We start from the raw sequence: 26,994 nt of genomic DNA, 5'->3' as shown, positions 1-26,994 counted from the left end.
ATTATGGTGGATCTTATATTGAATGTAATTATCACGTGCGATTAAACCAATTAAAGAATTAAGTTAATACACTTTGTACATGAGTTACGAACCGAAACTCAGGTCTGAGGGTGCACACTCTGTACCCGAATTTTGGGGCGTGACATCTTTAGTCCGAAAAAAGGGAAAGAAATCCCTAATTTCATTCCAACGACGATGAGCTGCAGAGGGTCGAGGCAATGCTCTCTCTCTCTCTCTCTCTCTCTCTCTCTCTCTCTCTCTCGGGGTCAACGATCTCATGTTGGAAGTGAGAAGATGTTGGACGACATCCCCATAGTTTTCGGCGATAGGCTACTTGCAGATGGGCTGGATAACGAGTCGCATATTCACCAGAATCTCTAGAAGGACTCTGAATAATGGAAGAGAGGGAAGATCGAGAAGAGAGTGCTGTGGCTGAAGATCAAGCTACTGTTTTCCTCTATCACAGTCAACATAGGCGGCAACAGAGGATGCAGGTTCGAAATCTTAACTTGTGATTTAGGTATTTTGAAATCCCTAATCCGTGACTAAATTTCGGGATGTAAGATCTGAAATCCCTATAGTAATTTGGGAATCACAGTCCCTAATACTGAGATTGGAGATTAAAATCCCTAACATCTAATTTTGGGGTTGCAAAATCCCTGATGGATGCTAGATTTGGGATTCGAAACAGAAATCCTTGACTTCTGATATGGGATTCGAATCGAAAATCCTCAAATTGCCGATCCGAGATTCGAAATCCAAAAAATCCAAATCTGAATATGGGAAATAGAATTTGAATTTTCCAATTAGGGATTCAAGTTTCGAAATCCCTAGACATTGATATGGGATTCGATTTCAAATTCCCTAATTGACTTCTGGATATAGGGATTCAAAATCCCTAATTTTAACTGGATTTGGGGTTGAACTGAAATCCCCAATTCTGTGTTTGGGTTTTGAAATCCCTAATTCTGGACTTGGGATTCGAAAATCCCTAATTATTAATACGGGCTTCGAATTGAAAAAATAAAAAAACTAATTACCAATATGGGTTTCGAATTCGAAAAACTTTAATATCTGATATGGGTTTTGAATTGGAAAACCCTACTTTCCAATATGGGTTTCGAATTCGAAAAACCTAATTTGAATCTGAATCTGTAATAGATGAATTTGATCATCCATACCTATGCACAATGACTCTGATACTAACTGTTATTTTAGCTTAATGTGGAGGTCCCAGAGATCTTGTTATGCATAGGACATAGAGATCTAGGGTTTAGATGGCTTACCTAACTAAGACGCCATAGACGAAGAAGCAGAATACCAGAAAAATAATGCTAGGATCTTCCTCTCCTTCACACCCATTTGCAGAACAGTAGATGAGATTTATCTTTCTACGATGGTGTAGGATCGGGGACCTAGCTACCTTATATAGATTATGTGGGGATGAGAGTTTAAACCCATCACAACTCTCTTTCACGGCTCCACACTGTCTTATCCCAGTGCAAACTCAAATAGCTCTGCGTATCAAGCTATAGCACTCCAACCCCTTACGCATTCATACGTAGATACTCTGCGTGAATCACACTAAAGTGGGGTCCACTAGTTTACCCGATCACACAGTCCAACTATCAGGACAATCTAGATCATTGATCAATAAGGCCCACCTTATAGAGTTCTTACAGATCAATGTAACTGTTAATTCACTCAAAAATCATCTTAATTTTGATTTGCAATATAGGTTTGATCGACCGCCGCTTGGGCACAATGTTAGCATACCATATCAATCAATCAACTTAGCAACCATTTTGCACGACCCAAATCCTTAGTCAGACCCATAGTTTGCACCATGGCTCTACTTGGTTTTGGGTCACATTCGGAAAACTTTAAAGACTTCTTATGATTCTTGTGAAGATGCGTAGGTAAAAAGTGCACCGAAGGCACTCAAGCAGCCCTATTGCTCACATCATGTGTGCTTGGATGGTGTTTCACACTATTCTGGTGAAGTTTCGCACATTGCCCTTACATGCCAAAATATCATCATCTAAGGGGGTGTTTGGAGTGTGGTATTATATGGGATTGGGTGGGATAGAATTAATTGCATTTGGTTCCGTGCAATTCCATCCATCATCCCGGTGGGATGGAAAAGGTTGGGATTAGGTGGGATGGAATTGCATTTGATCCCATGGAATTGCAATTGGTCCTATGCGGGGTTTTTGTGAATTTTGAAATCCACTATACATGTGGGCCCCACATTCCTACATATGTGTATCCATGCCGTCCATCCATATACACCATTTACACGTGACATTCTGGTTATATATGTGTACAAGTGACTGTCGTGGATTACAATTCCATGGCCACCTAACAAGATTTCGATTCACCCAGTGTTTTCCCTGTAGCAAGAATTTTATCCCAAACATGGGATTAGATGGCCATGGTTCCATAGTATTTCTAGACATGCGATCAGTCCTCATCCACGGCCTCTTGAGCGTGGGATAAAAGTGGCATGTGGTTGCCTACGTGATACTTTTCAATTGGTCTCGTTGATTGTTCCATCATGTATAAATTAATGGGAGATGAAGGGCTGGGAAAAAAGTCGGGGCTATAAGAGAGATATGGGTTTCTGCAAAGGATAGGTGAACATTGTGGAAATAATCCATACATCATCGCGCACAGACCTATAGACCTTGCTCACATCTATAAAAAAAAATAATAATTTAAACATTTAGGGCAGGAGGCATCCTAATTCAATAGGAATCAAATAGAAAGTCATCTGACCTAATTACAGCCTTTCCGATCCTCCCAAATACAGGGTGAAATTTGCATGGTACCAAATGCAATTCTATCCCTCCAAATTTCATATAACACCGTGAGCCAAACCCCCTAAGATTCCTGCTGATCGTTGTGAAGATGCCTAAATAAAATGTAGGAGCGATGTTATCACCGTGGTTGCGTGTCCTGCTCAGTAGCCAATGAAATCTCATACATACTTTCCACGTGATAATTATCCTCAGACATACTTTCCACATGATAATTATCTTCCCACTTGCACCTGCGGTTCTTATTCAATGCCTCTTCAACATAGGATAGAGGTGGCACGTGATTGCATAAAAATAAGGTTAGAAAAAAAAATAAAAATAAAAAAAAGAAGTATACACGTGTTACTTTTCAATTGGTCCCATTGACTGTTCCGTCGTGTATAAATGAGAGATGAAGGGCAAGGAAAGAAGTCGGAGCTACAAGAGAGAGAAGAGTTTTAGCAAAGGGAGATGGGAATGGAGAAGAAAGGTTTGAGCGTTATGTTGATGGTGGCTCTCCTTGCCACCTCTTTCCTGCAGCTTCACGCTCGCGTGGACTTATTCACTGCATCTACTGCCGGAGGTAATATAGTGCTTTCATCCTCACCATACACGTGGCAAGCATGTGGGAACGCTGGGTCCATCAGATCTGGCGATTCCCATTGGCGGATTGAACTGCCTAACCGTTTTATGTCTTTTGGTTCAGGCCCATTCATGTGGGACGTTTCTGAGCACTTTGCTCACCCCTGTTTTAAGTTTCTAACCGTCCATTCGTGTCCCTACGTCGCACACGTTCCTTTATTTTTATTTTTATTTTTTCTGTTATGCCCAGCCAGTCAACGGTGGCCTGGGCTCCTTACCACTACATTGAGATGAATTGATCGGGTCCTCCAACACGTGAGAACCTTGACACGAATGTGTGCCATCCGATTTGTTCGTTAAGTGGGCCCCATTAGGTAGGTTCTCTGGGTCAGAAGGCAGACAAGCTTGCTCATGAGGTGGTGTCCACATGATCATTATATCTGGACCATTGGCTAACCCTTCTAGCCATCCATTTGTTTTGTACACTGGGCGATCTGAAGCTAACTAATTACTGATTCTTGGGCCGGGGATCCTATACATAGGTGTCCGCCTAAAATATCTTGTCATTATCCTTACTTTTTTCTGTGGTGTGATCCAATTTAGTCTTGTATCTACCTCACTTTTGGGCTCATGCCTTACAATGAGCAGACAAAATGGATGGATGACATGGATCTAACAAATATATCATGGTGACTACAGAGTCGAGCCACCAAGCAAACTGCTTCCTACTAAAGTTGGGTCGAATATCCCTAGCGGTGGGTGCTGCAGCCAATAAGCATCTATGATTCCACTGGTTCCTGACTTCACCTGGGTTCAAACCAGCTGAATTGTGTCACTGAGTGCTTTGACCATGCCATGAGTAGATCAACCAGAATGATGAGATGCTTTCAAGCTATCTAAAAATCCAAACCATGCATCTTGTTCGTCTCCTCAATTTCACTGTACATCCACCAGTTAACCTGATCCAAAAACTCAGATGGGATACACCACAGGGAGAAATATAGAATCACTTGTAAAAACAATATATTTAGGTGGTTTCGCCCACCTGAATTTCAGAATGGTCTGAGGTTTAGTCATGTCCCTTCATCCTGTTGTGGCACATCAGATGAAGGGGTTGGATGGCATAAAAACAACACGGTAGAGCCCACATTTCATCTTGAAGTTTCTACAATGGACGTCATCTGGATATTTAAGCCTAACATGGCAGTCCCGCCTCCTGGTGGGCCCAACACAGCTCCAACACGTGGTAGTTACTAATGAGTTGGAAAGCATGTGATGAATTCCCAAAACCCATATTTACTTCCTCAAATCCATACAGAAGATATGATGGTTAGTGGTAATGATGATAATATTAAAATAATAACAGTTCACATTACTAATGCTTTTTCAGTACTTGGCGGAGAAGATGAACCATGTTGTGACTTTTGCGCCTGCCTTCCAATCTGGCCACCGCAACCATGCCGATGCACCTATATGAGGAACTACTGTCCCTCGGAATGCAAGAATGATTGCGTTTGCACCAAGTCCATACCCCCCATATGCACATGTACGGTAATCAAGGACAAATGTGAGATTTGCGTGACCCCAGGCAGTGAGAAGTAACAAGGATCAAAGTACCGGTCTCTTATATATGTCTAAATAATGAAAAGTATCTTAGGATGATGCTTGGTCTGGGATGACCGGTTCTCTCTGTAATAGGCAGTGTTATTATTGGATAACGCGCCAGTGTTACTATATATTTCCTATTCTGTAGCTCTCTTGATGAATGGATAGGTTGATGTTGGCTGGGTTGGAGACTGACTGGAGAGTCTTGGTATCCAATCAAATCGGGTAGGATTGAATCTGAGTTGTTTTGAACTAGTCATATGTATCAGATCAGAGTCTAATTAAAAGAGTGAGCTATAACCTGTGACCTCTGTTAGGGCTGGCACTTGGAAAAAGGCTTACTAGCATTAACCTGCATGAAATCAACACCATCCATTAGGTACACCACCTTTTTTGCCCTTATCTCAAAACACTGGTCGATTCAACACTTTAGGCGAGCCACCCTATTAAAAGTATACTTAAAACCTCTATATTTACATGGTGTGGCCCAATTAAAAATTGAAATTAAGTGATTTTTAATTTTTATTAATTTTTTTCATCTTGACAAGACACATCAGGTGAATGGATTTGGATTGCATATTGATGCCAAGTATGCCTTATATTTATGGTGGCATTTGTCCATGGGCAGCTGCTTTCAAACATCACGAAAGAACACAACAATTCAATTTTAAGAAAGCCAAATGCATTTCAAATGACATATTCAAATTCAGAAAAGCTCTATTAGGAGAATAAACCAATTGTAAACTAAAGCAAAAGGAAAATGGGCTCCAAGTCGTGTTACAGATTTATTTTCTTTAAGATGGTATTTGTCTCCACTACGAATTGCATGGAGACAGCTTAGGAAGGTTACCAGCAATCTGTTGCCATTATATAATGAAGGATAGTTTCTCTTAATTAATTTGCAACAATTAATGTAGGTGATCAATCCATGTCACTCTTGAAACAAACCCAACAAAAAGAGCATATTGTATTATGTTTTTGGAGTTGATTATATATGGATACAATACCAAAAATAAATAAAATTATGGCACGAAAAAAATAGAATTTTAGAAAATACAATTTCACGGAGAGCTGTATTGGTATTGATGGAAAAACCTACATCTGGACCTGACTTATATAAGTAAGAGGCCTTGCACATGCTAGTTCATGACAGTCTTTGACCATTCAATGCACATTTTGATCTGCCGTGCAGGCACGATCAACGGCCACTTAGGTGCAATGTCAATGGAGAGGTCAACAAATCAACTTAGGAACCATTTCGTACCATCCAAATCCCTAATCAGACCATGGTTTGCAACACGTACGGCTACAATAGAGTCTGGATCACATTGGTAAAACTTGAAGGCTAATTGAAAGTGTACCAAATGCACCCAAGCTGCCCTATTACCCAGAGCCACATGTGAACAGTTGGTGTTTCGCACTATTCTTGTGTAATTTCAAACATTGACCTTGCATGGCAAAATGCCATCACCTTACTAACTTTCTAAATTCAACTCTTAGCAAGAAATAAATTTTCACAGTTGAGTGTTGTCGTTGTTCCGTGTTATCGCTCATTAATTACACCAGTTCGATTTTCTCCCTCCAATAGATTGTGGACCACACAACATAACTTTTAATATGTGGTACATTTCTTAGCTCCACCATAATTTGTGCATTAGATCCTATAACACCCTGTACTTTTGCGTACTCGGGTGTTACCAATAATCCAAATTTTGCATAACGGTGTGAAGACACATAATAACCTTAGCATTAGTAACCATCATTTGATAAATCACAACTCACTACTGAACCTCAATTGATAGAATACAAAATCCACGATTTCAACCATCAATTTAAAATAAGTCGATAACCGTAAGTTGAGGCCTATTTATTATGACCCGCTTACAAACTGAAATAGCCAAATCTTTAATCAAAGCCATATAGGAGAAGGGATAAACGACACTGATAAGGGTGGACCCACAAATTATAGAGGAGTGGAAGAAGTGACACAAAATAATAATAATAACAAAAATGATAAGTGATAATAAGGTTATTAATGTATAATAGGACATCTAATCCCTAATCCAACCATCTGATTAGGATAATAACTGTTAGTTTTTCCTATGATCAACTAAGGACCACTAGGAACCATGAAGATCAAATCTGAAGATGATCGCTGAATTTACGAGAATCCACAAGTAGGACTCAAAATTCAATTGTATGGTCCACCTGAGCATTGGATCCGCCCCACCTTTGGCTGGATCTACTACTTGAAAATATATAACATCCTAGATGGTGTAGATCTCAAAAGAACATCATTTGAAAGGCCCGAATCACCAAGTCCATTGTTCACCAGCTTCAAGGTTAAGTTGGGAGTAAACACAACTGAGATTTACAAGCCTTGAATCCCACTAATAATCACAGTATGGATAGCCCTTGGGCCCTTAAAACCCTTTTGATCGATGGTGATCAAATCTAGAAGAAATCCAACCGTTGGATTAGCGTGAATCATTAGTTGTCCGTGAGATCACAAGTGTGGCTTACTTACAAATTAAAATAATTTAATTCTGATCAAAGCGCTATAGGGACTAAGTGAGTAACACTACAAGAAATCCCACTTTTAACGACGAAAATTTTCTATGGGTGCACACGGTTCAGTTTGGTCCGGTTCTGGGGTGAAACCGGAACCGAACCGTTCCTAACGGTTCTAGGAAATTCGGAACCAGAACTGGACCGTTGGCACCCTAGAACCGAATCGGAACCGAATCGTTAAAACCGATTCGGCTCCGGATCGGTTCCACGGTTCTCGGCTTTTTATAATCCAGCCCAATTGCAAGCCCATGTCCATCCATGTTGAAGTCTATTTGATGAATGGTTTAGATATTGTATAAGGTGTGCAAAAATATATTTATGAAAATAATTATTTTAGAGAAAATAATTATAAGGTTTGCAAAAATACATCGGTTCGGTTCGAGGTTCGGTTCTATGGATCAGATCCACGGTTTGTTTCTACGGATTAGTTCACGGTTCGGTTCGGTTCTACATACCCCCAAATCGAGAACCGAACTGATATCACCGGTTCTTTGATTTTTGGAACCGAAACGGGAACCGGTGCACTCTAGAACCAGACCAAACCGGACTGTTTGGTCGATTCCGGTCCGGTTCCACGGTTCTACCGGTTAAATGTGCACCCCTAATATTCGTTCCACTTTTAGCAACGAAAGTATTCATTGCTAAAAAATATTCCTTCAACTTTTAGCGACGAAAATTTTCGTTGCTAAAAATAATTACAAAACTTTTAGGAATGAAAATTTTTACAAAACTTTTACATACGAAAATTTTCGTAGGTAAAAGTCTCTTTTTTTTAAAAAAAAATATTCCAGCACAAAATTGTTAGAATATTTTTTCTGATATACACCTGTTACAATATATACATATTTCATCATATTCTTCCTGATATACACCTGTTATATAATATATTTCATCATATTCACATTCACATTCACATCCATATAAACCCAAACTAGCCATCCAAACATAAAAGTACATTCATCCAAACACAAACAATCTTATCCACATCACATTCATTCACGCATAAATACATATAAGTTTAATATCATAAATAAAAATACAGAAAATCACAAAGATGAAGGCAGAGGTGGTGGGGCATCGATGGGTAAGCGTGCAGCGAGAGGCTGAAACAACTTACCGCGGTAATCCTTGAACCGCTCCTTGATCATGTTGTCGACAGCATGAGAGATGTGCGGAACACTCAAATCCAAGTCAAATTTATCCTGTAGTTTCGTAAATAATAGATTAAGGAAATAAACTTATTAAGAAAATAACTTAACCGTAAATGAACTTTTATAAAATAAATTAGGATTTATAAGTATAGGTTTAGGTTTAGGTTAAGGTTAAGGTTAAGGTTTAAGTTTAGGTTTAGGTTAAGGTTTGGATTAGGTGTAGGTTTAGGTTTAAGTTAGGTTAAGTAGTTGACATTAGGATTAGGATTTGAGAATACATTTAGGTTTTAGGTTATAAGTATGGGTTATAGGTTTAGGTTTAAGTTAGGTTATAGGTTAAGGTTTAGGGAATTGAGAATAGGTTAAGGTTTAAGTTTAGGGATTTGAAAATATATTTAGATTTTAGGTTTAGGTTTAGATTTTAGGTTTAGGTTAAGGTTATAGGTTTAGGTTTAGGTTTAAGTTTAGGTTATAGGTTATAGCTTTAGGGAATTGAGAATAAGCTAAGGTTTAGGAAATCGGGTTCGGATTCAGGATAGGGTTTAGGTTTGGGTTTTCAAGTTTAGGTTTAGGTTTAGGTTAGGGAGTTGAGATTAGGATTAGGTGTAGGTTTAGGTTTAGGGATTTGAGAATAAATTTAGGTTTTAGGTTTAGGTTTGGGTTTTAGGTTTTAGGTTTAGGTTATAAGTTATAGGTTATAGGTTATAGGTTATAGCTTTAGGGAATTGAGAATAGGTTAAGGTTTAGGTTTAGGAAATCGAGTTCGGGTTCGGGTTCGGGATCGGGATCGGGTTTAAGTTTGGGTTTTCAAGTTTAGGTTTAGGTTTAGGTTAGGGAGTTGAGATTAGGATTAGGTGTAGGTTTAGGTTTAGAGATTTGAGAATACATTTAGGTTTTAGGTTTAGGTTTAGGTTTAGGTTTAGGTTATAGGTAAGGTTTTATGTTTAGGTTTAGGTTAAGGTTAAGGTTAGGTTATAGGTTATAAGTTTAGGTTATGGGTTATAGGTTATAGGTTAAGGTTTAGGTCATAGGTTTTGGTTTAGTTTAAGGTTATAGGTTTAGGTTTAGGTTATAGGTTTAGGTTAAGGTTTAGGTTATAAGTTATAGCTTTAGGGAATTGAGAATAGGTTAAGGTTTAGGTTATAAGTTATAACTTTAAGGAATTGAGAATAGGTTAAGGTTTAGGTTTAGGAAATCGGGTTCGGGTTCGGGTTCGGGATCGGGTTTAGGTTTGGGTTTTCAAGTTTAGCTTTAGGTTTAGGTTAAGGAGTTGAGATTAGGATTAGGTGTAGGTTTAGGTTTAAGGATTTGAGAATACATTTAGGTTTTAGGTTTAGGTTTAGGTTTAGGTTATAGGTTATAGCTTTAGGGAATTGAGAATAGCCTATAACCTAACCTTAACCTAAACCTAAACCTATAACCTAAACATATAAATTAAAACATAAACCTAAACCTGAAAACTCAAACCTAAACCCGATCCCAAACCCGAACCCAATTTCATAAACCTAAACCTTAACCTATAACCTATACTTATAACCTTAACCTAAACCTATTCTCAAATCCCAAAACCTATATCTATAACCTAAACCTAGACCTTAACCTAAACATAAACCTACACTTATAACCTAAACCTATAACCTAAACTTATAACCTTAACCTAAACCTATTCTCAAATTCCAAAACCTATACCTATAACCTAAACATAGACCTTAACTTAAACGTAAACCTATATGTATAACCTATAACCTAAACCTAAACCTAAACCTTAACCTAAACCTATAACCTATAACCTATAACCTATAACCTTAACCTAAACTTATAACCTTAATCTAAACCTATTCTCAAATCCCACAACCTATACTTATAGCCGAAACCTAAACCTAAACTTAAAACCTAAACCCTAAACCTAAAACTTAAATGTATTCTCAAATCCCTAAACCTAAACCTACACCTAATCCTAATCTCAACTCCCTAACTTAAACCTAAACCCGATCCCGAACCCGATTTCATAAACCTAAACTTGAAAACTCAAACCTAAACCCGATCCCGAACCCGATTTCATAAACCTAAACCTTAACCTATAACCTATAATTATAACCTTAACCTCAACCTATTCTCAAATACAAAAACCTATACCAATAACCCAAACCTAAACCCGATCCCGAACCTGAACCCGATTTCCTAAACCTAAACCTTAACATATTCTCAATTTCCTAAAGCTATAACCTAAAACCTAAACCTAAACCTAAACCTAAAACCTAAATGTATTCTCAAATCCCCAAACCTAAACCTACACCTAATCCTAATCTCAACTCCCTAACCTAAACCTAAACCTAAACTTGAAAATCCAAACCTAAACCCGATCCCGAACCCAAACCCGATTTCCTAAACCTAAACCTTAACCTATAACCTAACTTAAACCTAAACCTGTAACCGACACTTATAACCTAAACCAAAACCTATAACCTAAACCTAAAACCTAAATGTATTCTCAAATCCCTAAACCTACACCTACACCTAATCCTAATCTAATCTCAAATCCTTAACCTTAACCTAAACTTAAAACCCCAAACCTAAATCCGAACCCGATTTCCTAAACCTAAACCTTAACCTATTCTTAATTCCCTAAACCTTAACCTATAATCTAACTTAATCTTAAACCTATTACCTACACTTATAACCTAAATCTAAACCCATAACTTAAACCTAAAACCTAAATATATTCTCAAATCCATAAACCTAAACCTACACCTAATCCTAATCTCAACTCTCTAACCTAAACCTAAACCTAAACTTGAAAACCGAAACCTAAACCCGATACTAAACCAGAACCAGAACTTGATTTCTTAAACCTAAACTTTAACCTATTCTCAATTCCGTAAAGCTATAACCTATAACCTAAACCTATAATCTAAACTTAAACCTTAACCTAAACCTAAATCCATAACCTTAACCTAAACCAAAACCTATGACATATAACCCATAACATATAACCTAAACTTATAACCTATAACCTAACCTTAATCTAAACCTAAAACCTAAACCTAAACCTATAACCTAAACCTATAAGTGTAGGTTATATGTTTAGGTTTAGGTTAGGTTAATTTTCTTTTCATTTGTCTGGATCACCTCTCATATATTCTCTCTCTTTTCATTTATTTTTTTTCATAGGATTGTTTGTGTTTGGATGGATGCAGTTTATGTTTGGATGAATGTAGCTTATGTCTAGATGAATTTACGTAGTATGGGTTTAGATGGATGTGACTGTGAATATGATGAAATATATTATATAACAGGTATATATCAGGAAGAATATGATGAATTATATTCTAACAGATGCATATCAGGAAATTTGATATGGAATATTTTTTATGTACGAAAAATATTTCATTAACGTTTTTTAGCTATGAAAATTTTCGTAGCTAAACGTATACCTTTCGATACTGCCTTTGGCGAAGAAAATTTTCGTAGCTAAAAGTAAACCTTTCGATTTTTTTCAAAAGCTGTTTACAGCCTTTAGCAACGAAAATTTTCTTCGCTAAAAGTCTTGTCCACGTTTTTTAGCTACGAAAATTTTCATAGCTAAAAGTAAACCTTTCGATTTTTTCAAAAACTGTGTATAGTCTTTAGCGACGAAAAAAGTTTCGTCACTGAAAACCCTCTTTCTTGTAGTGTAAATAAATGATGATGATCAAGATGAGACCCACCTAAACAACTTTAAAATAAAATAAAATAAACTAATAGTAATGATAATAATAATAATAACAATATTAAAAACATTGTAATTAACTATAATGTGTATTAGGCCATCCGATCCACAATCCAGCCACAAATTTCTAGTTAACCATTGACGATCGATTTCGGAATGACCTTATCATCAGATCAACGTGAATCCATGAATAGGGCCCAAATCAAGTTGTGGGGCCCACCTAAACTTTAGATCTACCTAATATTTGGCTAAAGGCCCTGAGTGGACTCCTAGGAACGAATGCGTGATGTGGATAAGGAAAAACAGCTAAGTGGACCCCACCTCTAGGTCGTGAGCGTGCACAACAGGGTGTGCACCCACTGTGCACTGAGCCAAGGGGCTCGGTCAGATGCCTCTGACCCGTGCCTAGCCAAAAGAGGCAAAGACCTCTCCTGTTTTCCCGCTAGCGTCTGTTTCAAACGGACGGACGTTTTTGCTCAATCAATGGCCCACCATCGTGTCCCACATGATCAATCTGAATCGTCCATCGTGTTCAGGGATTGGGTATTACTAAAACACAACAATTTTTTGCGTTGAAGCCCACGAGGATGTGCATAGTCCAGCTGAACTGGGCATGCGTACAAACAAAGTTGTGTTTCCAGCCCTCTTAAAACCGATCATTTTTTATCTACATGGGCCACCTTGAGCCAATCCAAACCGTTCATGTTGTAGGCCTCTCAAATCCATCCAGGATGGTGGACCCAACATAATTTCATATATACGCGTGTGTGCTGAAATCCGGCCCAAAAACACCTTCACACGACCCATTCCAAAAGTGGAAAACTATCCCCACAGTTTTCTCCGGCCAGCTGTTGTGATCCGTGTAAGGATCTCTCCTCCAATCACAGATCCCTGTTTTAGACCATCCAAAACTGTCTTAGAGTTTTCTACCTGCGGTGAAGAGAAACCACGACCGGTTTCATATTACTGGCGGTATTTGGAGCCGTTGCAAGGACAACACCATCCGAGCCACCCATTTCGGATCCTACGGTTTAGGATAGTTAGAGAGACCCCAAAAATAGCTACAGATCGAGCATATTAGGGTTCCTCACCATTCCTCGTGACCGGAAGGAGAAAAACAGCCGTTTTCTTCTTCCTTCAAAACCACCACCTAAACTTTCATGGAGCTTCGATTTAAGGCATCCATAAGCTTCAAAGCAATGATCCAGACCCTCCAGCACGCTCGTTTCGAAGGAACGTGCTCAGTAGTGGAATCCGCCATTAATGGCTAGTCATCTTCCTCGCCAAAACTCCATGCACGACCACCGTTTCGGCTCACCGAGTTGCTGCGATTCCAAGCCGGTTCAACCTCAGATTGGAGGTGGGTGGAAGGAAAAGAAAGAATGGGGATAAGTGGGAGGTTCGGCTCGAGCTGGGATGCACTGCACCGCGACTCGCTGCCAACTCGAGTCGGGGCGAAATCGGGTTGAGCCTTGGGGTCTGCTGAGAATCCAGAGAAGCAGAAAATGAAGAAGATCTTGAGAGAGAGTGAGCTGAGTCGAGTCAGGGCAATCGCGCCGCTGCCAACTCATTTCAGCTCGAACCAAGCCTGTGACTCGTTGGCTGACTCAGGTGAACGATCTGACTTGCGTTTGGGGTCCAGATGGAGTTCCAGACCTCCTGGTCATTTCAGAAGAAAGGGAGAGAGAATAGAGAGGTGGTGCGTGTTGCACCAACTCGACCCGGCCGAGTTCCGCCTGAGTTGGGTCCGGGTTAGGCCAGGGACCCTGCTGGTGTGCTGGTCCGAGTCGGGTCTATTTCGGGCTATGCTAAGAAACCAACAAATGTAAAAGAAGGAAGAAAATGGGAGAAGAGAGAAAGAAGAAGATAGGATAGAAAGGGAGTTGAGTCGGGTTTGGTTGCTGCCGAGTCAACTGGACTCGACTCGGTTTGAGTCACAGCTCGAACCGGTCAGTCTTCTCGCTGGAGTTTTCCAGTAGCAGGGGAAGAAGGAAGAAAAGAGAAAGAAAAGGGAGAAGGAAGGAAAGAGAAGAAAGAGGGAGAGAAGAAGAGTTGAGCCGAGTCAACTCGGTTGGGACTGAATCTAGATGGGCCGGGACATGCTTGGGCCTGGTCCGGACTTCGCTAATGTCGGGCTATGTTTGGGCCTAGTTTAGGCCTTGTTGAGGTTGAGTTGAGCTACCGAATCAACGTAGGTGAGTCAACATCTCTTTTTCCTAAGCTAGACTTGTTCTGATGCGTTAATATCATTGTTATCACTCTTATTATGGGGGTTTCTAATATTATATATGATTAGACATTAGTAGAGTATTTACGCTGAAACGAGTATTATAAGCAAGGTTGTAATTATCAAATAAAGGTATTTTATTTAACTCTCTTAAATATTATCCTAAATGGTAGATCATAATACATATATATTATCATGGCTAGATTGATTAATGATAGCTATTGTTATTATCATTTCCATTATGAGATTAGTAAAATTCTCATTAATATGATTGTTAGTATTAGTCCTTATCATATTACTGTTAGTAAGAATTTTAGTATTATTACTTGTATTATCTAATAGATTATTAGTCATTATAGGAATATTAGATAACGTTGGTGTATTTAAATATGAACTTGTGAGTCGTCATTGTTAATATTGATTGATTAATACTCCCATTTTGAATATTAATTGATCCAATATTGTACAGTAACGATAATAATAATAATAATAATAATAATAATTCAAGATTCAAATCCTAAAATCTAAGTTTAGGACTAAACTTAAGGATGAAACCCTAATTATACATTAAACCCTAATTAGTGCATAGAACTTGAATCTAATCGTACAATTTCATAACTCATGGTAGGATTCAACCCTAAGGGCGCACGCACCTCCTAGCGATGATGTAAACGGTTCAAAGCATAAAGTGATGATTCTCCCCCCCGAGCTTTTCATTTTCCCATTAGCTTAAGTTATAGTTTTATTTTAATTTATAAATAATATCTCCATTCTATAACCACATGTATTAATTGTTGGAATTAAGTTACTACATCACATGCTTAATGTTTATCCTGTATATTTAATTTATGCTATTGGATTACTTATGGATTGCTTCTAAGATTTAAACTGGTACATTAGTGGGAAAACTCTACTTATAAATGTACACCCATACTTGGGATGTAACTCGATTGATGGTGATTATAATGGACCTTCGATCTAGTAGTTATTAAGTGGTTGTCTAGATGGATCATTGATGTGGACCAACCATCCAGAGTTGTTGTTTCTAAGTAATTTTCGAGGATGGTTTTTTATCGCATGGTTTTGATACTCGCCCTATGTGACTTATTTTGATATTTACCCTATTTGGTTTGTTTTGATATTGGCCCTACGTGGATTTGTTTTGGTATTTTTCTTATATAAGTTCGATGTTTTATACTGTGCAACCATGCGATGGTAAGCCTCATATACTGTAATATAGTGGCCACTAGTCGACGAGTTTCCATTAAACATCCTAAAATGGTAGTCTCATGAGCTGGGGATGGTGGTATGAGACCCATGCCCGAGTTGTCGGCCTACGCAGGTGACGAGCCCCCGTAGTGACCTTGAGCTTATTTAAATTGGCTGATTGTAACTGGACTAATAATTGTTTGGCTAATCATGCATACATGGCACAGACCAGCGTCTATTGTTATTGTACGTATTTGTCCGACTAGATGATTTTTCCAGGTCAATGATTGCATTGGTGACGAGCCCACTGTTCGTACGGATGAGCATCCCTAGGGCGATGATTGCATTCACGCATCCATGCATCTAATAAGACTTGCATCATGTATTGTTTTGTATGCTTTGTTTTATAACTATGCTTTCCTAATGCGGCGGTGTGTAATCTTAAGAGGAATTCACACTGAGTTGGCTACTCATCCATCAAATATATAACCGTACAGGCAGCATAGGTGGCTTAATTGAGTTTCAGGTTCAGGCTGATAAGGATCATAGTATCACTGTTGAAGATGCATGATTATATTGTCAAGAGTTGCTACATGGTTTACAGTCCTAGATTTGTTATATTTTTCTTTGGTTACATGTAACATCATTTTACTTGTAATTGTAAGTTTGAGACATTTGTTTGTAACATCATTATGGGCAGCTTCTTGTATATTTCAAATGTAAATGAATTTTTTCTTTATGCTGATTTGACCATCCTTTAAACTTAACACTCGGGTTTTTAAGAAACGAGTCATATACTCGGGTCCTGAAAAGTCGGGGCGTTATAGATCCACACCATTCATTGATTTTTCTAGATCATTCTAGAGCAAGAGCCCAAAAATGTGGCACATCCAAACCTCCAATCGACCACACCACATAAAGTAACAGGGATTGAATTATTACCCTTGAAATCTTCAAGGGTACACCATAAGGTTTACTATTGAATGTACCTCATTTTTGGACTCACGCTCTGAAATGGTCTGAAAATAATTGATAGGTAGTATGGTTCTAACACAAATTGTGGTGGGCCAGAGAAGCTTCACACGATAAAAGTTAAATTGTGTACTGCGATTTTGATTTTGATTTTTATTTTTTACACACGCACACACAGCACCACACACTCAACGCTGTAGTGGGATTCTTACTCTTCTACACGTTAAAAGTTAGATTTTGCACTGCAATTTCCAACACGGAAACCTTACTAAGGCCCATAGTGATGTTTATTTATCATCCAGCCTGGTCACACTACACCGATACAAGTAAAAAACAAATATCCGATTGATCTAAAACTTTCCTAATCCCTAAGAAACTTTTAACAGTGGATGATTAATTCACGCTGTTTCTTATGGTATGATCCACTTGGGCTTTAGATATACTTATTTTTAAAAAAAATCTAAAGTCCTAAACTGATATAGTAAAATAGATGATACGAGATGATAAAATAAATAAATTATAGCGAGCCTCACAAAGTTTACGACTCATACTGAGTTGCTCATTAGCAATCCGCTTCCAGAATACCTGACTTAGGGCGTGTTTGTTAACGATGATTTTTTGCACTTAACGCGGAATTGGGAAAATGTTCCGTGTTTAGTGGTGTTTGTTAATGCATTGTTAACGTGGAAGAAGGAAAGCGCTAAGTGATTTTTCACTGAATTCTTTCCATGATAGGAGTCTGGCTTAATGGCGAACGCGGAATGCGCTTCGTGATTTTTCATTAAACAAAAATTTTTGCTTCCAAAATTACCCCTTTCAAGTTACTACGGCAATTTTTTCTTTTAAATTGTTTGCACAATACAAAATCAACCTTTAACCTGTGACCACCATGATTTATGTGTTTGATCCATACCGTCCATCAACTTTTTCAAATCATATAAGGTGTGAGCCAATAAAAGAAGCATGTCCAAGGATCAGACCATAAGGTGGGGATTGAACATCCACCGTTAAAAACTTCTTGGGAGCTGGAGAAGTTTCGGATCAAGCTGATATTCGTGTTTTCACTTCATCCACGTCTACATGACCTAATGAATAGGTTGGATGGTAAAAAAAATGTCACAGTGGCTCTTAGAAAGGTTTTAACGGTGGATGTCATTATCACTGCAGCATCCTTTGGTGTGGTTCACTAAAGTTGTGGACCTGCTTCATCTTTCGTATCATATATTAAACTAATATGAGAAAAATGATGAACGGCTTAAATAAAATACTTACATCACAGTGGGCCCCACAGAGCCCTACCCGGACGGTAATCCGTTCGGGCGGGGGTAGGATGCAATCCACGTTCGAAGCGGATGGGCTGGGACGGATTGGGAAGCAGATTGGCTGGTGTATTGATGTCAGCAAGTTTTGTAGTTCCCATCATGACGTATTTGTTATATCCAAACCATCCATCCATTTTGTGAGCTTGTCGTAAGGCTTAAGCCGAAAAATAAGACAGATCTAAAGATAAAGTGGACCACACAATGGGGGAATGAACATCTACCATTGAAACCCTTTTTGGGGTCACAGAAGTTTCGGATCAATATGAAATTTGTTTTTCCTCCTCATCCAGATATTTTGACCTTATGAATAGATTAGATGGAAAATAAATGTTATACTGAGCCCTGCGAATTTTTTAACGGTGAAAATCATTATCCTGCTGCTATTTTTGGTGTGATCCATTTGAGTTTTGGATATGATTCATTTTTTGGATAATACTCTAAAATGATCTCGAAAATTTGATGAACGGTGTGGATATAATAAATACATTATTGTAGGGCCCATGTAACTTTGATCTCTTTGAACCGTTCGTACAACCCGACCTCGAGGAGCGTCGAAAACGGATTGGCTACTCCCCCTGCCACCAGTTCTGTGGCTGGTGGTCGGTGCTCTGTGGGACCCACCATGATGTATTGGTTTCATCCATTCTGTTCATCCATTTTTAAAGATCATGTTATGGCTTGATCCCAAAAATGAGAGGAATATAAATCTGTGACCCCAAGGGGTGGTTGTCGGTTCTCTGTGGCCCCGATGATGTATGTGTTTCATCCATTCCGCTCATCCATTTTTTACATATCATTTTATGTCTCTGTCCCAAAAATAAGCGGGATATAAATCTCAGGTTGACCACACCACAGGAAAACAATAGTGATTGGATATCCACCATTAGAATCCTCCTAGGGCCCACTATACTGTTTATTTGACATCCAATATGTTGATTAGGTCATACATGCCTAGATGAAATGAAAAAGTAAAAAATATTTATTGATTGTTGTTTTGAAGAAGCACATAAGGGTGGTATGTCAGGGTCAAGCTTGACCAAACAAGCATGGAACAAATTATTATATCCAATATGCGAGAAGAAATTGCCGCTACACTTATACATACAAATCATTAATTTTTTTAATCTGTTTTTATGAATAATGATATTTTAATTTTCTATTAAGTACTTTATAGTTTATTTGAATTAAATAGAATAATTTTATTTTCATTTAATAAAAAATAATTTCTTTATAATGTAAAGCATTTCCAAACAAGAGATAGATAAGGGCAAATGTGTCAAATTAACATATTTCAGACATTTCAGATGTTTGTTAAAAAACAAATTATTTCAAATTCAGTACTTTTTTTTTTTTTTTTAACACACACACCCACGCACGCCGTAGTGGGATTTTACCACCTATGGGTATCGAACCCAAGACCAAGTGTTGAAACTCATCAAAGTCTACCACTAAGGTAAGGACTCGAACCCTCAAATTCAGTACTCAATTTTCAGACCTCAGCCATAATTACCAAATACGTTTTTCAACTTCGTATTTCCGACTACAGATTTCAGATTCTGACCTTTAGACTTCAGATTTTACAAACGGGGCTTTAGTACATGCGTTGCTCATTAGCCATCTGCTTCCAGAATACCTGATTCGGGATGAATTGATCATTAGCAATCTGCTTCCAGAGTACCTGACTCGTGACAACGTACGATCATGCCAGCTGTAAACTCCCGTCCTAATTGGCTGAGAGTGACCACACATTCTTACCCTATTATTAGCAGGTCATGCTTATGTGGGGATAATGCATGATTTCCACGGTTGAAAGATTCTTAGGGCCCACACTGATGTTTATTACCTAACCTGTTCATTAGATAAGGCAGACATGGATGAATGGAAAAAAATAAATATTAAATTATTTAAAACTTTTGTGTACATCAAGATATTTTCAAGAGCGAATGTTCAATTCATACTTATTTCCTGAGGTGTGGTCCACTTAAGCTTTGGAAATGCTTCATTTTTAGGCTAAAGCTCTAAAATTATACAATAAAATGAATGAACCGAGTGGATAAAATAAATAAATCACCTTGAGCAGCACCCAGATACTCAACATGCAATCCACTTCCGGTACACGTTCCTCGTGACCACGCATGTAAGGCCAGCTGTAAATTCAAGTCTCAATTGGCTAAAAGTGACCACACACTCTTACCGTACGGTTCCTGGTCCTGCTTATCCGTGGAAAAGGATTGGCCCCCTGCCACCATCCAATGTCGGTGATCTGTAGGTCCACCATGATGTATGTGTTTAATCCATTCCGTCCGTTCATTTGAGAGATATAAATCTCAGGTGGACCACACAACGGGAAAACAATAATGATTGGATATCCATAATTAAAATCTTCCTAAAGCCCACTGTACTGTTTATTTGACATCCAATATGTTGATTAGGTCATACAATCCCAGATGAAAGAAAAAAACAAAGATCATCTTAATCCAAAACATTTATGATCCCAAAAAGTTTTTAATGATCAACGTTCATTCAACACTTTTCTGTAATGTGGTCCACTTGAGATTTGAATATACCTCGTTTATGATCTCATACCATAAATTGATCTAGAAAAATAAATGAACGGCGTGGATGAGACATAAACATCATGGTGAGGCTTACATAGCACGACCCACCACTAGCCATTGGCCGGTGGCAATGGGAGTAGCGAATCTGTTTCCCTTATCCATTGAAATCAGAGCATTTGCAATTCAAGTCACATGGGTACCTAAAAGCAGATAGAGAAAATTACAATTTGGTTGTTTAATTTTTAATAAGAAGTCACTTGGGGATTTTTTAATTTTTTTAATACAAAAATGGACCCAGCCATGTGTGGCCCAATTAACAAAAAGATCCCTCAAGCTGCACAAATGACTTAACATCAATGGTGAGAAACTCTAGTAAGATTGACCATTCGCAATTAAGAAGCAACAAAGAAGATTACTTACTCTTCTCCACATACTAACGACTGAATTGTATCCATTCACCTACTCATGCTCCTTAGATTTGAAGAGCTTGAAGGTCTGTGCAGCTGGGTTTTGTTAAGCCTATTGAATGAAATTTCAGATTCTGCAGCTATATTGGTAGTATGATATTGTTCCAAAACATTGTTCCGTGTCTGAACATGGAAACACACTCCAATTATTTCAACTAAGCTTCCTGATTTCCATAAGGTTCCTGTCAGTTGGAAGTTGTTTGCCACATGAATGGTTAGGATTACATTGTTGCTTGCTACATGGGTGCAACATGTCCATTCATGAGCAATGTTTTGAAAGTTAAGTCGGATCACAAAATAGCAAGAGGATTGAAAATGTAAATCACAAATCATAAAACCATAAGATTTTTATAATCTTTTGTAGATATAGAAAAATCTGAAATCATATTTATACAAACTGAAATCATATTAAATTATAGAAAATCTGAGCTTCTTATGACAAAATCAACTAACTAAACCAACCACTATCATAAAAATTCATCTATCAGCCATCATACAGTGCCATCAACAATTTCTACTTTTAGGCAACTGTCTTCAAGGAATGAATCTGGACTGTCCATAGTTATAAACTTACAACCTATGGGACGCCCTGAAAGAATCACACCAATCAGATGATCCTATCCACCTGAAAAGTAGCCGTCTGTTTTTTTATGACCATCTTTTATCTGAGTTGTATGCCATGGATGGATGGTTAAGATCATCTGTTGAAAGTGATTCGTTAGAATCATAAGCAATCCATTATAAGGGAGCTTTTGATTTTTTGGACGTGCTGTTTCCAGGCATGCCCTTGAATCATTTCTACCAAAGAGATAAGTGGACTCTCCAGCACTGAACTGTACCTGTACATTACACATTAATACATTGCTAAGAAAGCACCAAACTTATTCCATCATGAATCTCTTTTCTCATTAATACATATGATTAGTACATGATTTATTACTAGCCTTGACTAATATGTTTATTAGAATAGAAAGGCCTAATCACAATAGCCTTTCATCTCAAAATCAATACACTACTGAAACTTAAGAGCAGTTAAAATCAGAACTTTGTACTCAGGCTTAAAAGGTGTTGAAGAATAGACAATCTATACAAAGTAAGACAGTTAGTTCAAGACATACAGGTATGATAGAGGGAGACCAGCCAAGAATTTAACTGATCCAGTAAATTGGTTGCTCTGCAGGTCACTGACAGAATTAACCATGGATTGTTAATGGTATCAACTCACATTGCAATAAAAAAATTGGATAGATTGAAGAAACTTAGCAGAAATTGCAAATTGCACTGTGTCCTCATATTAGTCTTTCCAAATATATAAACCTAGGGAAATCTCAACCAAATAGAGAAAAGATTATCTAATAATTAACACCAGGACAAACTGTAGAGTCATCTGATTTGCATGACCATTCCTTTAAAACTAAGAAATGCCTTTGAAAACTATCAAACCTCACCAAGATTATATGACCACGATGCAACCAGCAGTTTAGAATCTGCCTTAAACATGTCACAATTAAACAACTACCAAACCTCACCTTTTTCACCAATCCTACTCTTCCAACAGTCCATAGAAGTGTACCAAAAAGGTTAAAAAGGTGGAATAAACTTTAGATAAAATTAAACAACTTCAACATATCAACAGATTAGATGTTAAAGAAGATTGTTGGTAATGTATACATAAATTTTCAGTTTTGACAAGTGGGACCATGCTTTAGAAATCCATTCTTACCCTAATTTTCTAATATACCAGTAAAAGAAGAAAGAAACTTCAACAAACCAACAATAACAACAATCCTATTAAAACACATTAACACCCAACAAACAGCAAATGCTCAATAAACATGAAAAGACCATGAAAACACAAAGCAGAAGGAAACCAACCTGTAGATTATAGTCAATTGAATCTCACCAAAGTAAACTTGATATGAAAGTCCTCAAATAGAAGATAGGGCTACAAAAATATAATAATTTATTAAAATCAAGAAGAACACAATAAGTAAAAGTAAATCATATGACAAAATTATATTGATCAAATGAACGTTTACCTGATTCAAGAGCTTCAATTTCAGCCATATTTTCTTCAACTTGAATTGGGAGAGGCGAAGCACGTAACCAATCTTGTGCACAAATTAAGCATTCCACAAGCTTAGGGGTAAGAGAACTACGGAATTGATCTAGAACACGACCTCCAGTACTAAAAGCCGATTCAGAAGCAACGGTAGATACAGGAATGGCTAAAATATCCCTTGCAACTTGAGAAAGAACTCGATACTTTGAGCTATTCACCTTCCACTAATTCAAAATTTCAAAGTTTAGATTATCCTTTTCACAAGATTCCTTCAAATATTTCTCCACTTCAAACTTGCCTCCATAATTCTCTTCTTCTTCCAAATGTTTTTGAAACTTCGATTTGAGAGAAATTAATTGTTCACTTGTACAACTAATTGATTGGTCGACATCCATGTCAAAAATGGCTTGACTTGAAGAAGAATTAACTGACTGCAACTTTTGATACTCATCATAAATACGATTGAATGTCTCTCTTATCTTCTTAGTGAGCTCAATCACCATGGCAGGTTCGTAAACTTCAGAATAACAAAACTTCACATATTTCAATTTATAACGGGGATCCAACACAACAGCAATCAATAACATCATATTCACCTTGCCAATATTTTCTCAATACTTCTCAAATTTAATCTTTATTTTCTTAGCCATGGCATTTAAAGTAGAATCCATACTGATTGACCATTCGGATAAGAAACTTTCAATGGCACAAACTTCATGAAAATATGAATTAGAAGTGACATATAAAGAACCAGACAAGCGAACAGTTGCATCATAGAATTTCTGCAAAAATTTTGTAAAAACCCGAGCATCATCCCAATCACTAGTGATAGCCGGTCCATCATGAAGTTCTATGGTGAAATGTGGATCTTCCTCTTCTAATCTCTCAAATGCTTTTTGGAACTTTGTTGCAGCATCTAGCATGAGATATGTGGAGTTCCACCTAGTTTGAATATCTAGGCACAAACAACTTTTATATGTTATTCTCTCTTTCTCTACACATGCCTTGAAACGTTGTTCTCTTTGTGGAGAACTCTTAACATACCTCACTGCCCCATGAATTTGAGTTAATGAATCTTTTAATTCAATTAACCCATCTTTCAGAATTAAATTAAGAATATGTGCACAACACCTCATGTGAAAGAATTCGCCGCCTAAAACGAAAGTATCACTCTTCTTAGACATCTTTCTTTTCATATATGAAATAGCAACATCGTTGGAACTTGCATTATCCACAGTAAGCATGCATAGTTTCTCTATACCCCATTCCATTAAACATGCCTCCACTACTCGACCAATTTCTTCACCTTTGTGACTAGAAATCACACAAAAGTTTAAAATTCTTTTATGCAATTTCCAGTCTTTGATAAAATGAGCTGTAAGGCACATGTAAGAAAGATTTTGCACTGAGGTCCATGAATCTGTAGTGAGACAAATTCTTTGATTTGAGTTCACTAATAAATCCTTCATTTTTTTCTCTCACTCACATGCAATGCCATACAATCCCTTGCCATTGTAGTACGTGATAATATTTTGAAATTAGGTTGCATGACGCTACAAAAGTAACGAAATCCTTCATGCTCAACAAACTTAAAAGGCAACTCATCTACGATTATCATTTTTGCAAGTGCTTCTCTACATAGATCTTGATCAAATTTCCACACACCAAGGGTACTACCACCATCTTCTGATATTGAATGCATTGACAAAAGTTTCTGTTTCTTGTCTTTATTTTGGAAATTCTTGAGACACTTTGATATATGTTTTCTCAAAGTGCTAGTCTCATTCTCACTCAACCATGCATAGGATGAACTACAGTAGTTACATCTAGCCCCTTTTACTTTTCCATCCCCGTCATTTACAATTTTTGTAAAATGATCCCAAACGTCAGATTTACGACCCTTGTCTTTAGGATGACATACCTTTGCATGAGATGGAGAATTAGTAATAGAGAGCTCTTGAGGATTATTTGTCTCTCCAGTACTTGACATCTAATAAGAATTAAGATATACAAAAAAAAAAAAAAAATCAATAAAACACCTAACATTCAATAAAACATTGATGTAATGTGTTTGGTTGCAACCAAACACCCTAAAACATTCAATAACAACAATGTAAATTATCATTTCATTCCATCTGCAATCGAAATTCTGCATGTCAGAAGGAAGAAACCATACATACAGTTTTTGCAAACTTAGCTTAGAAACAAGGGAGAACATATTAACCAATCATGGAGGAAAAAGCCTTTTCCATTTATCATCCATTCATGAGAATGGCAAAACAAAAGAAAGCAGATGATGACTTAATAACAATACCATGCTAGCTCTTTGTAAGGCATATGCAAGTATGCCTCAAGATAAAACATTTGTAGCTTCAAAGTTGCCAATGGAAGTACACTTGACTACTGTGGCTGCAGTCGAGTGTACCACATTTACCAACTCAAGATCACATCTAAATATAAAATACTACAATCCACACAAAACATTTCTTGTTAAGCCATTTTATCAAATAGTTAGAGGCATTACATAATGGCTCTCTAAAATCCAACCATTAAGATCTAAAATCATGTTCAGTTAACATTGCAAGTAACAAAAGGCAAAACAAAAACCACCTAAAAAACTTAGTAGTCTTCAAAACACAAACTCTCAAAACTGAAAACTCAACCAAACAGATACCCCAATAACTGTTTTAGGCTGTTAGTGATATAACAAGAGATTTCTTCGTATTTAGTGCAATCAAATGCACCCTTCAACCACCAGGAATTTATCTGAAGTTGGACTTTAAGTTTTCAGCTTGAGCAAGCAGGCCCATGGTTCAATTATCCAGACCATTGCTCTCATGGACCCTGCCACCTAAAAATTTCTTTGTCAAGGCAGTCCAGAGTTGTAACCCTTGGAATAGTGGCCCGCAAATAGGGATGTGTGGTAACAGGACAGCCCGAAAGCTATTCTCGTCCCTATCAGGGGAGATGTCAACCGTCTCTCCTTACAACGAACACTAGTGGCCCGCAAATAGTATAAGAAAACAAATGCAACAATGGTTCATATTCAATAAAACATTTGTAGAAAATCAATAACATTGATAATTGCTAATTACCATCACAGAGAATGATGAAGAAGCCGTTGTTGAAGTTCGGATCAACATTCGAGATGGCCAGAGAGAGACGGCCAGCGATGGACGATCGGAGAGGGGCGGCCAGTGCGAGAGGGATGGCTGTACGTGGTTTTTTTGAACTATTTACCCTGCAAAGAGAAGATTACCACTGTAAATACAAGAAAATGGGGGAGAAATTCGAGACGGATTAGAGATTTCGAGCTAGGGTTTTGAAAGGGGAGAGAAATTTGAAAAATCTAGAAAGAAAATGGCGTACCGAAAGAGAGAGAGAGCGTCGCGGTGATTGGGACGGCGAGAGAGAGGGTTTTCTGGTGATTGGGAGATGGGAAGGGCGGACGGCGAGAGAGAGAGAAAGAGAGAGAGAGAGAGAGAGAGAGAGAGAGAGAGCTCAGACAACAGATACGCCGCACGAGTGCCGGTGTCCGGGACCGGGACGGCGAGCCACAGAGAGAGAGAGAGAGAGGGGGGGACTGAGGGAGTGCGGCGACGTTGGCGAGAGAGAGAGGGCAGGCGCAGGGAGTGCAACGAGAGAGAGAGGGCAGGGGCAGGGAGTGCGGCGCAAGAAAGAGGGCAGGGCTATGTAATGTTAGGGTTTTTTTTATTTTTAAATACGGATCACGGTTTGGATCCACGGTTCCTGCACGGATT

General features: G+C 38.0%; 1 protein-coding gene and 1 pseudogene across 1 annotated transcript; one reads left to right on the top strand and one right to left on the bottom strand.

Moving 5' to 3' along the window:
- Positions 1 to 3,221: 3,221 nt before the first annotated feature.
- Positions 3,222 to 5,177, top strand: LOC131218694 (Bowman-Birk type proteinase inhibitor-like). The gene is made up of 2 exons (XM_058213399.1): positions 3,222 to 3,381; positions 4,771 to 5,177. Exons 1-2 carry the CDS (start codon positions 3,270 to 3,272, stop codon positions 4,980 to 4,982), a joined length of 324 nt encoding a protein of 107 aa, XP_058069382.1. The 5' UTR covers positions 3,222 to 3,269; the 3' UTR covers positions 4,983 to 5,177.
- Positions 5,178 to 26,086: 20,909 nt separating this feature from the next.
- On the bottom strand, positions 26,087 to 26,230 carry LOC131223613 (U6atac minor spliceosomal RNA; annotated as a pseudogene).
- Between the last annotated feature and the right edge of the window lie 764 nt (positions 26,231 to 26,994).

This window comes from Magnolia sinica, chromosome 1 (assembly GCF_029962835.1).
Source record: "Magnolia sinica isolate HGM2019 chromosome 1, MsV1, whole genome shotgun sequence".
NCBI classification, from domain to species: domain Eukaryota; kingdom Viridiplantae; phylum Streptophyta; class Magnoliopsida; order Magnoliales; family Magnoliaceae; genus Magnolia; species Magnolia sinica.
The sequence above is the reverse complement of the archived record's forward strand: the minus strand, read 5'-3'. Positions and strand labels throughout refer to the sequence as shown.